The sequence below is a fragment of the Strigops habroptila genome, chromosome 1 (assembly GCF_004027225.2).
Source record: "Strigops habroptila isolate Jane chromosome 1, bStrHab1.2.pri, whole genome shotgun sequence".
NCBI classification, from domain to species: Eukaryota; Metazoa; Chordata; class Aves; order Psittaciformes; family Psittacidae; genus Strigops; species Strigops habroptila.
In genome coordinates, this window is record NC_044277.2 from 126,887,243 (window position 1) to 126,909,813 (window position 22,571).

At 37.7% G+C, this 22,571-nt stretch overlaps 1 protein-coding gene across 3 annotated transcripts in view; it reads right to left on the reverse strand.

The window, feature by feature from the left end:
* Positions 1 to 22,250, reverse strand: part of ETV1 (ETS variant transcription factor 1) — a 65,850-nt gene extending 43,600 nt beyond the window's left edge. Inside the window, exons 1-5 of one of the 3 annotated variants that reach the window (XM_030500637.1) lie at positions 22,091 to 22,250; positions 21,432 to 21,565; positions 20,541 to 20,628; positions 18,697 to 18,744; positions 8,804 to 8,857 (exon numbers count right to left, since the gene is read on the reverse strand). In XM_030500637.1, coding sequence (XP_030356497.1) covers positions 8,804 to 8,857; positions 18,697 to 18,744; positions 20,541 to 20,628; positions 21,432 to 21,476 — 235 coding nt within the window. In that variant the 5' untranslated portion in view covers positions 21,477 to 21,565; positions 22,091 to 22,250. Of the gene's footprint in view, positions 1 to 8,803; positions 8,858 to 18,161; positions 18,647 to 18,696; positions 18,745 to 20,540; positions 20,629 to 21,431; positions 21,566 to 22,039 lie in introns of those variants that run through there. The other 2 variants (XM_030500647.1, XM_030500658.1) reach the window with 2 other exon arrangements.
* Between the last annotated feature and the right edge of the window lie 321 nt (positions 22,251 to 22,571).

Here is a 22,571-nt window from a genome sequence, read left to right on the forward strand (position 1 = left end):
TAGTTCTCAGCACCGATCTTTAAAGCTTCTGCTGCTACTTAAAGCATTATTACTGAATCTGAACATACATTACCAATACATGCCCTGCACATTTCTTCTGAAGCCAATTGTTCCTGAAGTTATATGATTATTTTACAGGTGTCTGCAGTCAGGAAGAATAACAATTATATTTCTTATATGCATGCATATATACATACATACATGTATATACAGAATATGTACATATACACACTGAGCATACACTACTGTATATACACACATGCTTGCATAAATCCAGCTCCCAGATTCTAATCCCAAATGCCTGAAATTTTGGTCTTTACTGAATACTGATACTTCTCAAAGTCTCTTTTTGTCTCAATTTCTATTAGTGCTCTGGTCATGTGAAATTTTATTTACGGATGGGTAAATAAGGAAACATCACACTCTGTTTCAGCATGAAGACAGAGTATTAAAACAGCCCTGAACTTTTAATCTCTTTTAGGTATACTTTAGAAGCAGAAAGGAAACAACATTTTAGCAAAGAGGATCAAATTAGCAATACTGGGAATTGTTTTTGCACACATAATTTTTCAAATGTCCTTGATGACAACTCATAATATATAAATTTAAGACAAAAACCTGGCCAGTCAGTAACCTTCCTATTCAGTGACTGCAGGACCCGGCAGTAAATGTCACTGCTAAAAAATATTTCACTACATTAACTTACTGGCAACCACATTTGCTGAATAAGTTCATAAACAGCCATGGGAAAAAAAGACAAGAAGACATAAAGCTGCTAATGATTCACTCTTTTCTAACATGTATAATCCTCAGCTTACAAAACAAATAGATACATAAGAATAAAGATATCCTTTACCAAGACAGTTCACTTCTCTATTCACCTTGTCAAGGTCAAACTATAACCCAGGAACGGGTAAGAGTAATGCGCCGAATATGAGAACATCAAGAATAAGTGAAAGGAAAAGAATCCTTCTCAGGGAAAAGACTGGAGCACATGCCTTGAAAAAGTAACCAGTTTCCCATTTAACAGTTTAGACCATTCCTAGAAAAAACACTGACAACATCTAAAAGTCAAAAAAATAATAATTATCATAACTTATGCAGATTTATCAGCTTATAAATGGCTTCACCGTAATTACTTGCCAGTACTGAAATGCCTAGGACCAAAACAAAAGGACACAGAACCTGAAACAAGGGCTGTTTTTCCTGTACACTTAGAGAGGGCAAGCGATATCGGTCCTACATGACATGAATGTGTCACAGACTCTCCAATGTTTAACTGATGTTTTGAGAACTGTTGCTCTCTCCTCCCTTTTTTTCCTGCTATACCCTTTGAAAACTTCACAGCAGTCTGTGGGAGAGCCTGACTTGTCTTCAGTTGCTGAGGCAGCAAGCAGAAGAAAAAAAGACACAAAAGTGATACAGACTGTAAATACATTTTACTGACAGAAACATATGAAATAAATAGAAGTGGATGGACTCAGCTTGCAGCCTGCCTCCTTATTTTACACCATCCCAGAGTTTATGGATTTTCAAATCATTACTTAGGCTGCTCTTGGAATACAAAACACATTTGCAAGAACACTGCATGGAAAGCAGTTTAAGGAGAATACCAGTTTTGTATCAAAATAGAGTCATGAAGACCCTTCAATCTGCCTTGTTGGGTTTTTGTGTGAAAATACAGTTGAAACAAGTTGAAACAAATTTCTGCATACTTTGATTAATACAACTGGAACTGAACAGATGCTCTAATACATATACATACTCCTGATGAAATTAACTAAACAACTATCTGTTTTAAAACAGAAATAACTGTAGTGTTAGGAAAATACTGCTGTGACTACAAGTTGAAATGTGAGGCTCGCCTGTATTTCCACAGATGGGACCTTCAGAGAGTCCTTATGGGGAAGGGAGGAGGGGAGGCTTCCTCAAAGGAAATAGGGGGAAAAAAAAAAAAGAATTTTGAATTTGAATGTTGAATTTTCACTTTTGAAAAAGTGAAAATTCAACATTTGAATAAAATATGTTTAATGTTTTTGGGTTTATGTAAACAGACCTTAGGAAGTGATCTGACAGCCTTAAGAAATTACCATTTGAAAGAAAAAAGGTCTACATGTTTCATCTTTGATCTATGAGACAGATTTATCACAGCACAGGATGACTGAAGTTTATTCATTAGCTGATAACCTCCACATGCAACCCAAGCCTTTAATCTGCAATAAAACAGTGAATGAGGATGAAGCTCTGAGGAAAGGAAACTAAGTCAGCTGAGCAGGACCATGCCAGCAGAAGGCCAGGGGGGAGACAGAGGGACAAAACCCGGGAAGAGCAGCCCTGTCCAGCTGCTTAGGCTCATCCATGGCCCAGAGAGCTGGAGACCAGCAGGTTCACAGCGGCTGGCAGAGCTAAACCCCATCTGCGTAAGGTGGCTGGTGTCTCTGCTGGGATGCCCAGAGGTACCTTTGCATTAGCAAAAAAATTCACATTACGGCATGCGGGGCACTCTGAAAGGAATAACTTCCACTTTAAAAGTTTTAAAAATCAAAAGCTATGCACTTGATACGGTCTTGTCATTTATTTCACGGTGCTATAGCCACCATCAGTATTTGCAAGATCTGTGAGCCGCTACCGCTACTACAATCCAGGAGAACTTAAAGTTCTTGCACCTTCAATGCCAGAAATTTAGTATAAAAACACAAGCAGAAAAGCAAATAAACAGAAACTGCTTATTAAAATAAAAGAAAACCCACAAATTTTCTATTATTAAGTTTGCAAGTTAAAGGCATTATGGTTGACAGTCTGCCTGTTGGTAAAACTTTTTCAAGAATTAAACCTTGTAATTATGCAAAAGGTCACAACTATGGAAGATTTAAATATTTCCCAAAACCCTCTAGAGGAAGAAGGGGGGAGAAAAAAATCCGTATTAGCACAGACTAATGCCCAGTGATGAACCACAAAACGAGCCCACAGAGTTCTCTGAAACACACCAATTCCTAATTTCTTTTGAATGAGAATTAAAAAAAAAAAAAGAAAAAATAAAAAAGAAAAAGAAAAAAGTTAACAGCTGGTAACAGTTTCAGTCCTGCGTTAAACAAAGGAAACAAGTGCTTAGGGACACAATGAATGAAGTGAGGCTAAGGCAACTATGAAGGGAGGGAGATAAGGTGGTCAGCATCGACTTCTCACTCTGACCTCTCCAGCTCTTACAACCACAATTGCATTGGACTCTCTTTGTAAAATGCTTTTGAGATGTCTAGGTAAGTGATCATTAAGAAAGCTGTGTATCTTACGGCAGAGTGATACATGCATTTCTGTACCTACTTCAAACCGAGAAACAAAGATGTTAAGCAACATGCCCAAGGTCACGTAAAGCTAAGAGCAAGAACAAACCACGGAGCCACGACTCTTGCAGCCCTTTAGAAAGAATCCGTCAGTCAGGCATGCACGAAAATAAGTAAGTAAATGTCTCTCTATTTGACAACATCCGACCTACGAAAGGAAGTAGTTTCAAGACAAGTGGCAAGAAACAAAACACAGCTGCAGCAGAAAGCCCTACCAGGGAATAGCTAAGCACCAAGAATAACTAGCACCACCTTGTAGGATATGTGTCGGACTGCCTGCTGCAGTGCCACACTTGCAGAGTCACACTTAAAGAAAAGATGATTCCAGCCACATAGACACTAAAAAAAAAAAAAAAAAAAAAAAAAAAAAGAAAAATAAAACCTGGAAAAAAACCCAACAAAATAAAACCCCAAAACCCCCCAAAAAACCCCACCGAACTGAAAACACGTGGTGTGTGCAAATTGCCACGCACAGAAAACCAAAACGCTACCAAATGCAGTTTCTAGGATATTGTGCACTACAAAGACATGACTACCAGCTGCCTATATAGTGAATCATCACGTTAAAAAAGTTGTCATGTTTTTCAGTCCACTAAAATTTTTTCTAGAAGCTGCAAAATTAAGCTCTTCTGCATCATCAATAAAAATAAACCCAGTAACCAGATCTCCTTTTGACTTCAGTAGGCCCACCAGAACTTATATTATTCTGGTGTTTTCTACTTTGTTTTAGCCGTGTAGGTTTTTTCCTCCAAAATATGTCAAAATAAGTGAAAAATAACCTCTACTGATAGCTCACCAGCTCTTACTGTACTAAAGCAAACAGGAAATACTCTTCTAGCTCTGAAATTCGCTTTTGAAATTAAGTCACAAAGAAAAAGAAAACAAAAGAAGCCTTTTTCACCTAATAGTGCAATAAAATTAAAAAAAAAAAAAAAAAAGATTTTGTATGCTGCAAACATGTAAATAAATACTAAAGCTTTTCCTCATTAAACTGCATTTGGAATATCCTAAGCCATTAGTTAAAATGACAGAAGAATACAGCTACCTGAAGCCTATGTAAAGAATCTCTCTTTAGCAGGCTTTTAAAGATTGCAAGCCAGAGCATCTAAAAAGCACATCCCTGAATAATTTAAGGCTCCTGGCATCTACATTGAAAGAGCTTCTTTGCTAGACCTGGAGGGAAAAAAACAGAGGTAAGAGAAAGAATAAAGGTTGTGAGAGATCAGTGACAAAATCACTACTAAAAAAGTATTTTTCCTATCTTGAAGTTTAATCAGACATGGAGGAGCATGGATTTTACAGCCAGTCCTTCCCATTTACTGTCAATAGCTGTGGTCTAACATTAACATTTACCCCTTGGCAGTGTTAAGTTAAGGATACGATGGTCAGGGAAACAATACAGAAACAAAATGAAAGAGAAGGAAGGAAACCGATAAAGAAGGTGAAGCACAGCACAAATCCTCATTAGCAGAAATTCAGTAACAAATAAAAAGCAAAAAGCTAGAGTTTATAATGCATTTTAAATGGGTAACCTGCATTTTAGGGCAAAAGAAGAGTGGGAAAAAGAAACCCACCAAATTCTGGAAGAACAGACCAATGTAAATATGTATTATTAAACTAAAATAAAACACGATCATGCTATGAAGACACCAGGCAATCTGGTTTGGTGCAGGGTAATCCCCATTTATAACCAATTATACCAAGGTCGAATTACAAATCAGTGTATTGTTGACAATACCAAGTTTTCTCTGCCAACTACATCCTTTAAACATCAGCAAATCCTACCTACTTCCTCTTCTGTCTGTCATAGAAACCATCCAAACAATGGGAGCAAGCAATCTTCATCTCAACAGCTATTGACTTCGAGCAAACTGAACACTTGATTCATCTTTACTCTTGGATTGGAAAGCCCTTGCTGTTCTACAGTATCTGAAAGCCTCACCACCGATTACAAACAGTTCAGGATCTGGCTCCTCCTCAGTATATGAAAACAGACTTGAAACAATAGGAAACCTTATCTGAGGAAGTTAACACAGGTCACCCTTCTCCACATGTGAATACTGACTTTATAAAGACAGAAAAACTAAGTCTTCTGAATTAGGTAAGAATTTGGAAGAAGTGTCACATACAGAATGCTGATTGAAAAAAAAAAAAAAAGCAGCATTCACCTTTTTGGAAAAACAGATTTTACATTTTTGCTTTACACAGCTTGTCACATAATTGCTAAAAGAAGAGTCGTTAGGAAAGTTCAGATGCAGAAAACAGAAGGTTACGAGAAACTAAACTGTGATTTGCTTTTCAAATTTCACCTGAACAGGCCAGTTGTTATCTACTCTTCATTCTGCTCACTCTGAGCTAAACTACAAAAAGGTTCTTTGTGACAGGTATTCAAAGTCAAAAAAATATTTAATAAAAAGGTAATACAAGATGGACAAGATGGGACTTTGGATGCTGTGACAAAAAAGAAAGGTTTAGAAGTGCAGACATTTCTAATATTAGTATGGCAGGAAGGACCTCTTTCCAGAGGACATAGCAGAGTAGCAAAAACACCCCAAAATTCAGCTTTAAACAGGTAAACTGAAGTTTGAAGCATTAAGGGGAAGCTTGATGTGCTGGATCCTTACTTAGCAGAAATACATGTAATTCCAGTAACGTCAATAATACCACACGAAGTTATGATAACTGTTGATCTCACTCAGAATATCTAAAGCCCACACCTAACTATAAATATATATATATATTATGTTTGCTTTTTGAAAACTGATTGAAGTTTAATAGCAACTCATAATTGAAATATTCATGGTCTCAAGCTAGCTTTGAAGTTAAATCCCTAAGTGGATAAAGTGGACTGTATATCTAATCTAAACTAAATGTTTCCCTTAGTTACTAATACCAGTGCAGTTTCACTAGTTAAAATCATTACTACAGAACAGAAACGCAAAACCCCTGGCACTTTCAGAGGCATTTAATGCTGCTAGCGCTAGGACACAGTGTATGATCTTGGCAGTGTCAATTCCAGCATTACTTTTCACACCTTTGCTTCAGGAGCTGACTGACTTGGTGATTTCTAAGCAAGGAAGTTTTAACCACAGATTCCAAGCACTGCTACTGTTACCAAAGTTCCAATTTAAGACCACAAATCTACCTCAGGTTTAAGGCCCACTTCTCAAGCAATGAAGCTAGAAATAAAACCTCACTTAATTTTTGTACCTTGACTGCAGACTGTAACTGTTCCAGTGGAACACTTAAGTTTTCTTTACATACTCTGCACATCACACACCCCACACCTATATGCAGCTCCATAAATGAAATTTGTGCAGCAAATCACAGTTCGCTTGCCCCTGAACTAAAGCAGCTGTGACCCCCTTCTGTCCTTCATCACTTTTGGTTCGATTTGAGTGTATTAAACACTGAATCTATGAAAGCTTGCCCATCCTCTCCCATGTTTAAAAAAAAAATAATAATTAAAAAAAAAACAAAAGCCAAGTGCTCTTGCCAGTAACAGAGTGAGTACTGTACAGACTTACAGATTATATATAGTAAGTCATTATAACAGAGTTTGAAGGCACGTTTGGATCCTAGAGAAAACAGTCACAATTGTGCTACTTTTGCAGCAGTAATTTCCCCATGGCTTTGGTTATGTTGATCTCCATTCCTGTTTCGCAGAGCCCACAGCTATATACATTATACCCAAGTATATGTCTGAAACTCCATAACCTTTGCCAGAGTAACTCTCCAGGAAGCTCTCCTGACCTTTACTTAAGATAAAGAAACCAACTGAAATGAAGAAATAAATGTTCCTTTGATAATACTGTGTAAGCTAAGGAACTTTGAAATACAACGGCATTTATAAAATAGCCATATTAGGAGAATTTCTTTATCACCAAAAGCAGTGACCAGCTTCAATGGGGCTTTTCATTCACAGTTCACAAATTATTTTCCAAGAATCATTGACTTATTGTGTAACAATAATTGTGGGTTAATAGAAGCCCTAGCTGAACTTTGTACTCTTATACGTGCATACATGACTATATTTGGACACAGCTTCATATGCAGGATAACATATCTGATTTTCAACTTATAGATGCTTTGCCTTTCATACTGTAATATAATAAAAAATATAAAGTCTTTGAAGCCAGAGGTGGGGCAAAAAATCCAAACAACTGTTATAAAGGGCAAACTTAAAAGTTTGAAAGTGACCACTATTGTTGGTTAGTATATGTACAGGAATTTCTAGAGAAGAAAAACAAAAATAAATTCTTGCTGCGCAGGTACACTAAGAGTCCAGGAGGAAAAAACCAACTGAACAAACTTTTTTTATTTTCTTTTTTCCCCTATAAAATGTTGACATAAATACTCTCAATAAATTCTTCTTAAAACAGTTTCTAAATAACTGGAAAAAAACCTCCTCTAAAAGATTTATAAGAAACTCAACAAATCTGAATTTGGTTTTGGGGTTAAGGACTATTTTAATGCAATTATTTCTAATCTCTCTAATTTTAATCCTAAAATTTCAGTACATGAGTGCTGTATTTAACAGCTATCTGGTTTAGTGAACTGCAGTAATTCACTCTGATAGGATAAATTATTTAAGTTATTTAGCAAAACGGAAAAGCTACCATGCGCTCTGCTGCAATCAGCAGACGCTGTTCAGGAGAGACCTCTGATGATGGAAAGAAGCCTTGCCATGAGGAAGAAAGATGCATAAAGAAGCTTGAAGAAGTCTGTGACTTTGTCAGATAACGTTTCTTGTGCTATTTCTTTACTACGCCCTTGCAACCACGCAAAACCAGACTGCAGGTACAGCAAAGGAGAGCCAGCATTTAACAGAATAGTAGCAGGTAAAAGCAAGGTTTAAGGGGTACAGGCTAAAAAAAAAAGTTTGGGCACATGTTAAGTAAAGTAGCAAACAATACAAAGCATCCAGCTTAAAATAAATCCTGCTTCCTCCCATTAATTTAAAGGGCAATTTTGTTTGAGTGACAAAATGCCACATGCTAAGACGACTTAAAAATGCTTCAGCAGTGGCTGTTGATTGATTATGTGGAAAATGTTATTTATTTATTTATACACAGAACACACTGAGCAGCCCAATTTCTGCTCAACAGAGCTGCCTCCAGCATCCCACAGTATCTCATCCGTACCAGCTCAACATGCTCCTCTCCCCACTTTATGGACAGAGAAACTCCCTCCTCCTCCACAATGTTTTTCCTTGCTTCCCTGGGGCTGGAGGGTGGGAATTACAAGAGAGGGCACCCTGCTAAATGTTACACCTTCAGTCCAAACAACTTTTTTCAGCTGCACATCAAAACACCACCTGCTTTATCTATTCATTCTGCTGATGCCACTGATCAGTGAAAGGAGCTATTACATTACTGCCACGACACAATAAATAACAAAGACCCAAATATAAATATACAAATACAGATTTTTAAGAAAGTGATGATTCATACTATACTTACAACTTTCAGCCTGATAGTCTGGCACAAACTGCTCGTCATTGTCAGGTACCTGAGCTGAAGAAAGGAAAACAAAAACAAAACAAAAAACAAACAAAAAAAAAACAAAAACAAGGACAGAATTAAAAGAAGCCATTAAAGCATAAATAAAGACTCTGTTGCTTCATTTGAAGCACAGCCAAGATTAAAACTAGGATTTTTTTTTTCCTCGTTGTTGCATATGAAAATCAGGCAAGCGCATCATTTTAATATCAGATAAACCCTGGGGTGAAGCTGTATGGTGCACTGCAAGTCCAGATCAGCCCTGGCACAGAGCGATGGGGATGGGAGGACGTAAAGGCCGACACTGGCACTGGCCCTGCCTCACTGCCTGCACACGGGTCTGCACCTACCATGCCACTGGTAAAACCCATCTCTGCTCATTTTCAAAATATCTGCATGGAAGGTCTGCATAAAACCAAATCCTAGTGTTTAACACTTGGGCATCTTTAACCCCAAAATACCACACCCTTGGCTTACTTAAAAAGTTATTCCAATTTTTCATGGCAGTCAGCCAACACAGTAGAGGTTTTTTTGTTATTGTTTTAAATACTCAAAAAGAACTATTTTACCAGACCACAGAACTCCTGGTTGAATGATAACTTTTCAGACATTAAAAAAAAAAAAAAAAAAAATTACTTAAAGAAAGAATCATTATTAATATCCATTCACCTCGAGCAAGATCATCTTCACTTTCAGGAAACTTTCATCACAAACCTGAGCTATAAAACACAATTGTTTCATGGTCTGCTGATACATAATTTTGCATCTGTGATACCACAGTTCATTTTCATTCTGTATCTACATCAGCCATCTCTCATGCTATGTTGCAAACTCATTTAAACCATTTAAGCTGGAATACCACTGAATAGGTATGTATTACAGGTGTATACATTCGGATAACTGCGCAACGTTACAATAAGAAGCATCCTTGGAGCATTACTGATTCTGGGTACATCCTGAGGAGAGATCCAGTTTATCGTCTCTGAACTTTGACATCTTTTTCTCAACACATACTAACTGCAGACACCACAGCAAAGCTGCATAAAAGTATCTGTTTAAAAATATTTTCATTTACACAGATCTTGTCTAAAGACAAAACCAAATAATTGATATGATCTTAATTAAAAGTTAACATCTGCCATGATCTGGTTACCCAACAAGATCTGAGAGGTAAATACTGGTTATATAATCATGTATCGAAACTGTGACTATCAAACCATTAAATTCATTAAATGATAAAATAGAACTTTAATGCCTTTCAGAACACTTTTTAGTTTAAGAAGCATATATTCCCCTTTCAACAGGTGCAATTGCTAGTTTTAACAGAATTTGTTTGAATTAAAAATACACATTTAATTATAATTACTCACAATGATTTTTAATGTGCACTATGGTACTCTTCATGGACCAGACCTCCACTCTTTACTCAGGAAATATTTCTAATAACTTATCTGGGAGGTTTTTTTCCTGGATAAAGAGTCCAGAATCAGGCTCATTATATCGAAAAATTATTTGCTTTCGGTTTTAAAATAAATGTTTAAAGCCCTACTGTCTTAATCGCAACAAATTCCCCTTAAGAACAAATGACCTTGGGAAATCTGCAAACACAGATTTGAGAAGAAGTGTGAGTAAGATAAAGACACAAAGTGTAATCAGCATTATTCTGTAAAAAAGCATAGCTACTGTTGCTTTCTTGCTTGGGTCTTTTAATAAAAAAAAAAGAAAAAAATACAGTAACCTATCCTTTAGAACTAACCAGTACTTCTGAGGACATGTAAGCTCCTCAAAGTTTGAGCATGTATTTTACCAACCCAAATATTCCCAGTAGTTTTGATGCATTAAGTTTCTCTTTCCTCAAGAGAAACCACAGAACTTGTACCAAAAATGAACTCAGAACCAATATAAGCCCAAATACTAACACACTGCAATTTTTGACATTTCATGCAATTCACTGCCTTTTCCTTACAAAAATGCCAAATATTTGACTGTCACAGAAGAGTCCGATTATGAAATCAAGATCACCCACTTAAAAATCAGTTCCTAAGGACTTCTTGCATTTCCAATTGTTTTTGAAGGCTCTGTGAGTACATTCAGAGTTAAAGTAATTCTCTTAACTGTATCAAGTGTTTACAGAAGACCTCCCACACATTTTTCCTAAACTAGGTATTATTTTCAAATGGAGCAAGGAAGCCGGTATGACTCTATTTTTTTATACACACACATGCCTTCTTTTATATATATATATATATAAAAAAATTTGTGAATCTGGGATATCTGAAAAAGACTAACAGAAAACCAAAACCCTCCTGTTGAAATCAGAAGGCTACATTTAGTGATTGCAGAACTGGGGCAGCAATCTTATATAATATCTTTCCAGACCGTATGCTGTGCACCAAGCTGCTTCACCGGTGCTGTATTCAGGTTTTATCAGTTTAACTTGACTTACTCCAGAACAAATCTCATGCAGAGTTTTATGTCTGTATCAGTAAATAAGGTCCTTTCTTTTCCCAGCTAGAGAGTAAGAAGAAAATAAAACACATCTGGTTAAACTGTCACAGAAAACCAGTATATTACTTTAGAGATACTGTCATTACCCCTAATTTGGTCTAGAGTAAACAAGAAAAATATATTTCATTCACGGATCCCCAAAATTTATGAAGACATATTTAATAGAGATCAAAGCCCATAATTTTGTCAGTACTCTAGACATAGGTGTAGACTACACTGTCAAAATGTATTTTTAATACAATATTAACATAGCCTTAAAAGCCTCTGTAGGAAAAGGAATACAGCAAGTTAAGAAGTGTTTAAGACCTTGCCAAATATAAACAAAACAAATAACATTCAAAATGTTCAACCAAGAAACATGCATTTCCTACTGGAATCCAATTTTAGTACCATCAGTACCTTAGAAACAAGCCCACAATCCTATACGAAGAAATTAAAAGGACCTGCTAACTGCTGGAAAGGAGAACTTAAATTATTCCTTTGTTCAATCTGATATTATTTTTAAACCAGCAGAACTGAAGCTCGCACATGATCACACAGCAAGCAACCATCATCAGCCCAATACACAGACTTCTTCCACCATCATCTTGTTGTGAGAGGGCAAATCGTTGGGATACATCATCCCACTAGTGAAAGGGAAGAGGGCTTTTGTACCTTGACTTTGGATAATTACAGGCAGACTTTGCATCAAATTAAACAGACAGGTAAAGACACTTCAACCTGAATGTCCAAAAGGAAAATGCAACTTACACTGTTGCGACTGTCTGCACATTTATATATGTATGCCATTCATTTCCTCTTTTCTTCTACTCACAAATTCTGCAATTCAGCAAGGCTGACATAAAATCTTCATTGGTCTTCTGTTAACATACTCAACGCAGGACACAAAGCATAAATCGCCAAAACTTTTTTTTTTTTTAACTTTGCCATTCAGAGGAAAATTGAAAAAGATATCTGAAATGATCATCTAACTGAATGAGAATATTTCCCTGAGCTACTTAATTATGGGGGTTTGAGAAGGCAAGTATATTCCAAAAGACTAATAAAAGGTTTTGAAGGATATTAAGCACGTGGCTTTTACTGCTAATAGCAGAAGCAGCTACATTAGTTCATTCCTCATTCAGAGCCATCAAGTCTCGGACTCCTGAAGCAGACAACATCTGCAGCATAAACTATCCAGCTCAGCCTAGATTATTACCAAAAGTTTTCTTTTTCTTCTGATTATAGCTATAATGTCTCAAGAGGATTTGGGAAGTGTACAGAAATGTTAATGATGATCTTGAAGATGTTATCAGTTTAGATTTTACAGTTTCACTACCTACTGAGTTAAAAACCGGTCTGCCAAAAGCAAACATTCGCAGCACAAAAATACCTCATACTTGTTTGTAGTTGTTAGAGCTTTAAAAAGCATTTGAAAAGCTGACGGCTCATTTTGCAAAGAGAGAGCAACTGGGGGTGGGGGGTAGTTTAGAACTAAGGCCTGTTAACTTGCTTTCATTGCAAGTAAACAAAAATAAGTAGTCCCCATTAACAAGCATCCAGGACAAAAGGAGTTAATATTTAATTAAAACCAGCTCTATCCACTGTAACAATGACCTGAAGCCAAACAAGGCAGAAGATGTATGAGTCATTCTTTCTGCCAGTGAATGAGACAGCTGATCTCCGAAGCAATTCCTCAAGACAAGCAGTCAGAACTGGAGTTCTGCCTCCATTCACAAAAACACAGTCCAGCATGAACCATGTGGCCCCAACCACAAGCTTTTCATGTCACACCCTTCCAGAAAGCTACAGCAAAGTAAACTTGAACTTTAGGCATAAACACACTGATTTCACTGCTTTGTCTCAAGACGCAGCACAGACCTGCTGAGGAACGTTATTTAATAAATGAAAAGTTAAGCAAACTATAAAGGGCTTAAATTTAACTCTTCCTTCTCCCAATCACAAACTGCTTCCAAAAGCTCAGCTGCACTCCCGGGAAAGGTGTTCCTGTTAAAAAACGGAAACTTTCCAGAAAAACAAGAAGCTGCAAACCTCCTCGCTTCACTTAAAACTTTATTTTGGGTAGCAGAACACTTCCTGCGGTACTCTGTTTTCTGACCTCATGCTCACTTTTAGAGCTAAGAACAACTCGTTTTAAAATATCCATCTTTTATTCAAAGTGGCAAAAGGAATTGAAATTGGCAGGAAATTATATATGAACAGTAGTATTTTGGCTCCAGCTAAAATAAGACTTCAGGCCTCAACAGTAATGAATCTATTGAGGTTTTTTTGATTCATTGTCACTTCTTAGTATCTGAAAGATTGTATAAAGTGTAAGTACTCCTGAAAGAGGGGGGGGGGGGGGGGGGGGGGGGGGGGGGGGGGTGGTTGGTTGTTTTGGTTTTTTTTCCCCAGGAACAACTGTTTCTAACAAAGGAGCAGTCAGAAGGCAAAACAGTGACAAATTTCAAGATGGTAAAAAATATTATTTCCCATAAGCACTGGATTTGCTGTCAAAACAACCCCAAACTCCTTTTACATAATGTGAAATGCTCTGACTAATGAACTTAAATGCAGTTCAAAACTGGCTCCAGATCTCAAAATTCTTCCTTATGTGAACAGTCCCTAGGAATATGAAGATGGGTTTGCAGAATCTGCTCTTCATTTGCTGCTATACTGAAAATGAGAAAAAAGTAACCTTAAAAGGAACACTCACATTTAACATTTCGCTACATCCCTCACGGTACGCAAACCCCACTATGCCTTTGAAAATTATTATTTTGAGTAAAAGGCATTTCCTTCTCCAGCAAACAAGAAAAATGTTAAAAATTTTATTACTACACAGACTTTCAGACTTGTACATTTCTGGTAGGTTTCTTTCTTTTGGATTTCTTTTAAAGAGCATCCTGCTCCCTCCCCATTTTGCCTTATCTACCTTGTCTCCTTTTTTTGTGCACAGATACTTAAGATCAAGAGTTATGAGTACTTGAAAGACAAATCTGTTAGATCACTAGAATCTAACAGAATTTAAAAAAAAAAAAAAAAAGCTATTCTTTGTATTACAGATTCCAAACGAAAACCTTTTCACTGCTTTTTAGAGTGTCACCATCAGACAGATTTCAGCTACGGGGGTATTAAACTACTGGGGTTTTACTATTTTTGCTCCTATAAAAACGTGAATAGCTCTTGAATATGGTTACACAGCGTCTGCCTTACACTGGGTAAATTTTACAACTTTTTGGCAGTGAACACTAGTTAGCCAGGGTAAGCTGCGACACATGTTCATCGAATTAAATGAAGCTACTCTAGATTAATATTGGAAGTTTTAGTACTTTCTTTTATTAAAAATAGTATTTTGAGAACAAGCAACTACTTATTTTCTTACTTTCTTATTTAAGAAATAAACTAGAAGTCAACACTAGCTTAGGCATCACCGCGATGCTGGTGCATCTTTCACAGTCGGAAACAGGGCAGAAACCTGTTTCCTAAAGTTCATTCTACATTTGGGTATTATTTGGGGGAAATAACTTGCTTTCAGGCATCAAGAACAAGCTTTTAAATATAGGTAACTTCTTGTAGCCATCCACTCAATTTAGCTAAGTTGCAGTAGAGGCATGAACCCATTACCTGTAGCTATTATTTCAAACCATTTACTGCTCCCTTAATCTTTTTGTATTTTTTCAAAGAACATTGTATTTTATTTTTCAGTTCATTACCACCTGAGAAGGGTATTATCTATTGCTCTAAGAAGCAGACCTAGTGCACAAATTCATCATTTTTCTTTGCTTTGCTTTCAAGCTGTAGGAGAAACTAGTGTCTAGAAGAGCCACTTCTTTAAATAAAAACCTGGTTTTTTCTTAACATCAAGAGTTTGTTCTCTCATTTTATTCCAGAATAAGAAGTAACAGCTACCACAATGAGATAACATTAGATTAATATTTGAACCATTTTTTTCAAGTCACTGAACAACTGCTATCTGCCAAAACCAATCTGATTCCAAAAATATATGGAATCAATAAAGTTGTTTTATAATATTATCATGACAAAATGTTGCCATCAGCTTATTTAAATATAATATCTGAATAATATTTGCCTTGGTTACTAATAGGCAATTTTAACTATTTCCTTTCAAGTTTGAAGGTTGAAACAATTATTAAAGGCTTCTCACTTCCACTTTCTGGCATCAGGAAAGAGTTATAATCTGTCATCTCCTGTCCTTGCATAACAACTGACTTGATGAAACCTTATTGAGAGAAAGCTTTACATCAAAATAATTCAGATTCTTTCTTACACATTTAGTACTATACAGAGTAAGAAGCAGATCCCATTTCCATAAAAATCTGGTATTCGGCTAGTGGAATACATTTGTAAGTTTTCTGTAAGTATTCAGCTTGTTAATTATAGAGTAATGAAGCATTAAAGAGGGTACTGAATTAAACTGTTTACATTTTGGATTAATTCTTTAATACATGTGAACCTCCCACCATTTTCAATAGGAAAAGAATACATTTCTTTTCTGATTACTTGTTTACCATCAGCTTGTCACAGGTGACACTAACTGTAAAAATCTCCAGGCTAAAATATGTGATGTAGTAAGGACAGCTTCAGGAAAAGCAAAACAAAACAAACAAACAAAAAAAAAGAAGCTAGCACTTTTTTATGTGCCATAAAATGCAACTCACTTTCTTCTCCTAACTAGTAAGTAGATTTTCTGACCTGGTTACTCCGCAGTGGGGATCTGAACTCGTGGGAGAAACCTGGTCAGCTGCCACTGCTTTTCTTAAAAAGGGTCAAGATGTTTTAAAATTTCATGGTCATTTCCCTGGCTCCAGAGCATTATGAAAAGAAATATGTAAACATTACTGATGCTGCCAAATTGGCAGACTTCTAGCCTATGAAGGTCCAGAAGAACATAAATGGACACATCTAGCAATGGGTAAACAAGTCTGATTTCAAAATCTCTTTCCTGGCTAACCTCATCCATGCAGACATTTGAGCAGAGCTACGACATCCTCAAACACTAGTATACTATAAAGACTACCAAAAGTTGTTTGGGGTGGGTTTTTTTAATAAAAATTTAGGATCAAGTTAATAGCTCAACATTTGATTTTCTCATCATGACTTTTCAGTGCTGGTTTAGTTTAGCCTTTAGAAAAGCTGTGCAAAGTTTGTGTTTTATGGAACAGCTAAAACCATAGCGTGGCCCGAAACACACATATTTCTTAAAGTATTTCTAGAACACTGAAAAAAATCTGTAATATTTAGTTGTAATATGCTGTGGAAAATATAACACTACTTAGCATTATTATTCCCTGCTAGATGAAAAGGCAACTTTTTTTTTTTTTTTAAATACTTACCAGATGATACTACCTGCTTTTACAAAGGTTCCTCAACATAGCTGACGCAGGACTAGACACCTTTCTCTATCAAAACCTATCTAAATGTATTCAGTGACACAGACACAGCTAAAGAGAAAAAAAGGCTCTCAAACAATTCGTTCTAGTCTAAAATAAGCAGTGCCTCCAGAATTAAAATTGCCATTACAGTAATTTATGTACCTACAGAAATTAGAAAATCAATTTTAAATTCCCTATTATTTTTCAAACTTACATTAATATCTGCACATGCATTATGAATCTGCATTTTTCTGACCTATGATCAAAGAAATTTAATCATTTTCAGAAACAAAAACATCCATGCCAGAGAAAAATCAGATTAAAAGTTCTCCACTCCATCAAAAAATAGTATCTTTTGAGTAGTATTTTAACATTCTTCTGGCTTGCTAAAATGAATGAGATTATACAAAATAAAGACATCCTTAGGAAAATTACCACAGGGAGACACAGTTATAGTTGTATCTGATCATTATACTACAAAAATGATCTTAGTACAGGACATCCTGTTTGCAGTGATTATGAAAGAATCATATTAATTCATAAAAAATATATCCTCTGTTCCATAATTTAAAGAGGATTTTTTTATTAGATATAGAATAACCACATGCTAAAAATAATGCTAGGAGAATAAAAATGTAAGCAAAATAAACAATACTCCACAACTTACTTATAGGTTAAGAACTTGACTTACTACATATAAAGCTGAATTAAAACAGAATCTAGTAAGCAAGTAGTCATCAGCAGTATTTCCCTCTTTCTATGAAAAACAACAGCAAGCATTCCACCCTCCTCTCCAAAAAAACCAGATCTATTCTATAAGCAGCTGTGCATAGTCCAGTACACGATAAAAATCAAACATATGTGACTATTCACATCCATTTACATCAGGATAAATTTGGAGAGATTATGTTAACTTGCATCAAAATCGTGTTTATTTCAGATGCAGAAGTTTACATAAAAATTTCAACCAGAAATATTAAGAGACAATGCATAAAAATCTTTGTTTCCAATAAAGAGTATTGTAAACATCAAAGTAAAAAAATTCAGAAAATTTTGCTGAAGAGAATACACTTCAACAAGCAGAAAACTACCTTGCATTTTATTAAAGTTCTCTTAATGCAGCAGCTCATTTTTTGTTATTGTTAAATGAATCTCTCAACAGCTACTCTAAATTCAGATTTCTACATTATTGTTCTTAAACCTTCTCTCTTCAATAGAATGTGCTCTGCAACATTATTTGAAATACTTAAAAGCACAAGCAGGTGTAAAACAGACCGATGACAGTTTTCTAATCACCCAGCACACAATCTCACAACTACAGATACGAAGACAAAAATAACATGCAAAATATTTAAAGGTTTCTGAAAGAAAAAAAAGAAGAAATAAAATAAAAAATAAATAGAAGAAATAGTACTTTTAAAGTATTCCATACACACCTAACGTTCTGTGTTGTGAACAAGGTGGAAAGAAGACACTTGCACTTAAATCTTGAAGCATCCCGTCCTGATGAACCCAGAGAAACTAATTTCTGCCATCAGAAAAGTACTCCACCAGAACACCAAATAATTATATGTGCTGCTCTAAAGGAAACAGCAAGCCCAGTTCTGGCTGTATGTAGTCTCTCGAGGTACAATAATATAAACCTGATCAATTGCAATTAAAATCTGAACAGAGGCTTAGAACTTGAAGTCTTGGTGCATTAGTTCTTGCCAAAAGCAGATGTGATTGTGAGCTGGAAGCAATTTCTCCTGGTAATTTGTGATGACACTGGGTAGAGCAGCCCCAGAGTCCCCAAAGACAAACTCATCAGAGGCTCTAATGTATGCATGACACATGAGGTGGCTCTTTTAGAGCTCAATTAATTGGGCTGAACATTAAGACAGCAAGTTCAGGACTCGGTTTTTTTTTTTTTTTTTCTCTTTCCCCTCCAGAGTTGTTTTTCCTATTTTTACAAGCAGTTTTTTCCCTTACCTTCTGCAAGCCATGTCTCCTGTAATTGGCTCAGATCTTGAAAGAGTTCTGTAAAAAGATGAAGACATGGATAAAAGACTCACACCTTTAATCTCTTCATAAGATTAAAATATGTTTGAAAATATGTTTTTCCTAAAGAGCAATGTACATAAATTCTATCTGGCAGTCAGACAAACAGACAAAGTAGGTATTTTTGGGTTCCAGTTAATGATTTTTTTCTACACCTATTAATACAAAAGAAGTACTTACTGCATTATCAACTCTTGAAATAATAACCAGAATCTTAACCAAGCTCTATAGTATAAAAGGCTCACTCAGCAATACATAGAAAAGTTAAAAATCATGATCTTTCTTACAGGTAAACTATTTCTCCTTACACAATTCAGGCCTCCTCCTGCAATATCTGCCCCAGATAAAGCTCTCTCGGACTTCAACCAGGAGTTCTGCCTGAGCAATGACTGAGGATTTCTATTAGTATGGTCATAACTACCATATAAAAATTTTGCAGCAAAGACCTAAGATGCTGCAACATCAGAAATGGGCAGAAATGGGAAATCTTTTGTACTTCCCATTATGTTTTACCTTGCATGACAAGAGAATCACCACTATTTCCTCTATGATGCGCTCCCTGTACTTTAAAGTGAAACCACTTTCTCCATGGACTGAGTTTTGCAGCCGGTTATCTTTTTTTGCAATTCACTGAAATCAACTGCTAATAATGAGTGTAAACCAGAAAGCATTCGGCTTATTTGCAAAGCTCAGAAAGGCAGTTGCGAAAATTTTGTTTACTAAGCAGGACATTTGAACTGACAAATGGTTTATTTTTAAGTTACTGTATTTTGAGAGACTTCCTCTTTTATGAATGCTGACAGATAACTATTTACATACACTTGAATGACAGAGGCTATTCATTTATCCTGTGGACTGATACCTCGCATTCGTGTTGGCAAATCATTTACCTGAAAATCAGAAAGTTGTTTTCAACCTACCCTAGAATAAACTTTTCCAAACATGTAAGTAGTGATTTGGAAAAGTGAAACAATGTGTCCTCACCCCGCTAAGATTTATACTGGGCTAAGCTGTAAGCCCCTATGTACCTTCCTATATGTCTTACGTACTTACAGGGGTGTCGATGGAGCATCTATACTGATCTTGTAACCTAAAGAAGTTTTAACAGCTACTGCTGTATTGCTACAGTTCTCAAGCTACAATCATGTGAGCGGCTACTGATCAGACTAAGTTACAAATCTCTGTCCCCCCCAAACTTCATCCACTCTAGACTTCCCTAACTGAATTTCCCAGGATTTTTAACCCTAACAGTGTTACAGAGCAACAGAAACAGACTACCAGACACGAGGAGCCTGACTACTAGCTCTACAGTAAAGCCAGAGTGAAAACCAAGTCTCCACACCAGCATTCTTACTCCTGCTACCACCACTAAACAGACACCAGTGAAAAGGATGTTAAAAGATAGGAGGAATGAGGAAAGCCCTGACTCTCAAGAGGCCTGAAGGTGAAAAAGCTAGGTGCCATAACTTGTGTCAGATGCTGCAAAGGCTTGGCCTCAGTGCATGACATCCGTGTGCCACATGTATGCCACATGACATCTGTGTACCTAAAATGCAACAGGCTAAGTCCAGGAAAGAGTATCAACTTCATCAGTTTATTGCCTTTGCCAGTTTGTTTTGCAGTAGTAAACACAATTTTCTTCTCTTGTTTATTCAGAGGGATCTCGATATATTTATCTCCAAAATAAATTAAAAAAGCGCTCTCAAAAAGCTTCTCTGCATTAAGGAAGGGGAGGAAAAGGGGAAGGGGGCGGGGGGAACATGACAAACCCTCACCTTCTGAATCATGAGCCAGGTCTCTGTTAATGAATTTTCTTTTCCTGACATTTGTCGGTCTCTCATTACAGTTTCTCCCACGCGGATTCTATAAACAGGAAAGATCAGTTACTTTAGAAATCTGAGGGTTTCTTGGTCTTTTTTTTTTCCCCTCATTTAATCAAGAATACTCAAAGCCAGCACAAATTCTTTACATTTTCAAATAGGGAAATGATTGTCTTGCAGCCTCCAATTTCCAGCAAAAGACATAGCTGAGCACCTACCATCCTCCAAAAGATTCCTCTGTCTAAATGCAACACAATTCTATCTATCTATGTAGACATCTATTTGTACATACACACACATACTGTGTTCAAGTAGCAATGCAATACCAACCATGTATTTTTAGCATTTAAAGTACACAAACCTACACAATAGCACATAAATCCCCTCTGCATAAACTACACAGGAGAACCCAGACAGGAGATTATAATAGACTGCTTTGTTTCCCTGTGTTACTTATAACACTGTTTGCTGAGTCCTGAAAGAAATAAAAAGAAAAAAAAAAGGGGGGGGGGAGGGGGAGGGAGAATGTTAACGTTTGCCCCAACTTCATTCTTCTGAATGTTGCAGGCAACCGCAGCCAGAAACTTTGAATGCAGCTGCTGCTGCTCTCGCCTCTCTCATCCGCTAATCATGTGCATGATTTTTTAATCATCCCAAAACTGTCTTTAAAAGAACATGATGCTTTACTGAAATAACTAAGAAGATAGGCTCATCTCGCAGGCAGAGCTCCCAGACGAAGAGTCGCCCCTACAGCGGTAACAAAGCAGATACTCTGTCTGCAGAACTCCCTCACAGAAATAAGTCGGAGTCAAGTTTATAAACACCAACTTTGAACTGATCACTCACATTGGTGACCATGTAAGGCACTTGCTGGTCATAAAATCCATCCATTCTGCAGCTCTTCCACAAGTCTTAGCTCAGTGTTTTATTTACTGGGCATTTGATATGGAGATTTCCTGGGGATCTGGACTCCGATCAGCCTAGAGGGGAATACAAGATGGCTTTTAGATTTAAGGGGGGAAAAAAAAAAAAAATCATGAATGAACTGCTTGAATTTGCATAGCTAATTAACCTCAAAGTCCCATTCATAAAAACAACCCTCCCTTCTCTGCCTTCACCTGGGTTACACGCTTCTGCCAGGAAAACACAGCGCAAAAGCACTTCGGGGCAGCGGCAGAGCCCGGCGAGGGAGAGGCAGGGTTTTATTTACACTCCCCGCCGTACCCGCGGGCGATCCGCGCCAGCGGCAGCCCCGACTCTCGCAAACGTGTGCTCAACTCGTAATGGCGAACGGCGGGGCTCGCCGCGCACCTCACGGCCGCCGCGGAGGCGACGGCGGCAGCGCCCGCCAGCCGCAGCCACGCACACACACACCCCGCACCCCCCCACACACCACACGCACCGAGCCACCTTCCCCCTCCACACCCCCCCCCAGGATCGCTTCCGCAGCCCACCTCCACGCCAATCCTTGAGGGGCGGCGGACAAAGTTGCGGGGAAGACCCACCTGAAGGCCACGCGCGGCGATCGGCTGCAAAAAATTCCCTCCAAATTTAATAAAAACATTAATTATTCCCCGGCACTTCCCCCCTTGGAAGCGGCGAGCGCCACTGACAGAGCTCAATCCCGTGGTTTTTCCTCTCCTCCTCCTCCAGGGGCCCCCGAGCCGCGCCGGCGGATCCCCGCCGCCCATTGGCTCTCCGCGCCCCCCGCCGGATCGCCGGATCGCCGCGCCGCCCGCCCGCCCCGGACCGGCCCCGGCCCCGCTGTCCCCAGCCACGGCCCCGGCGGCGACGCGGGGGTCGAGTCACCGCTCTCCCCTGCGCTCCTCTGCCGGGGGTGATGGGGGTCGGAAATCCCAGCCCCGGGATGCTGCTGTGGGAACACCATGTCCCCTACACCCCCCCCTGGGGCGGCGAGGCAGCCCCCTCCCCTCAGATGATTTATTTTAAAAAATAATAAAAAAGTTTATCCTCCCTGACTCCGAA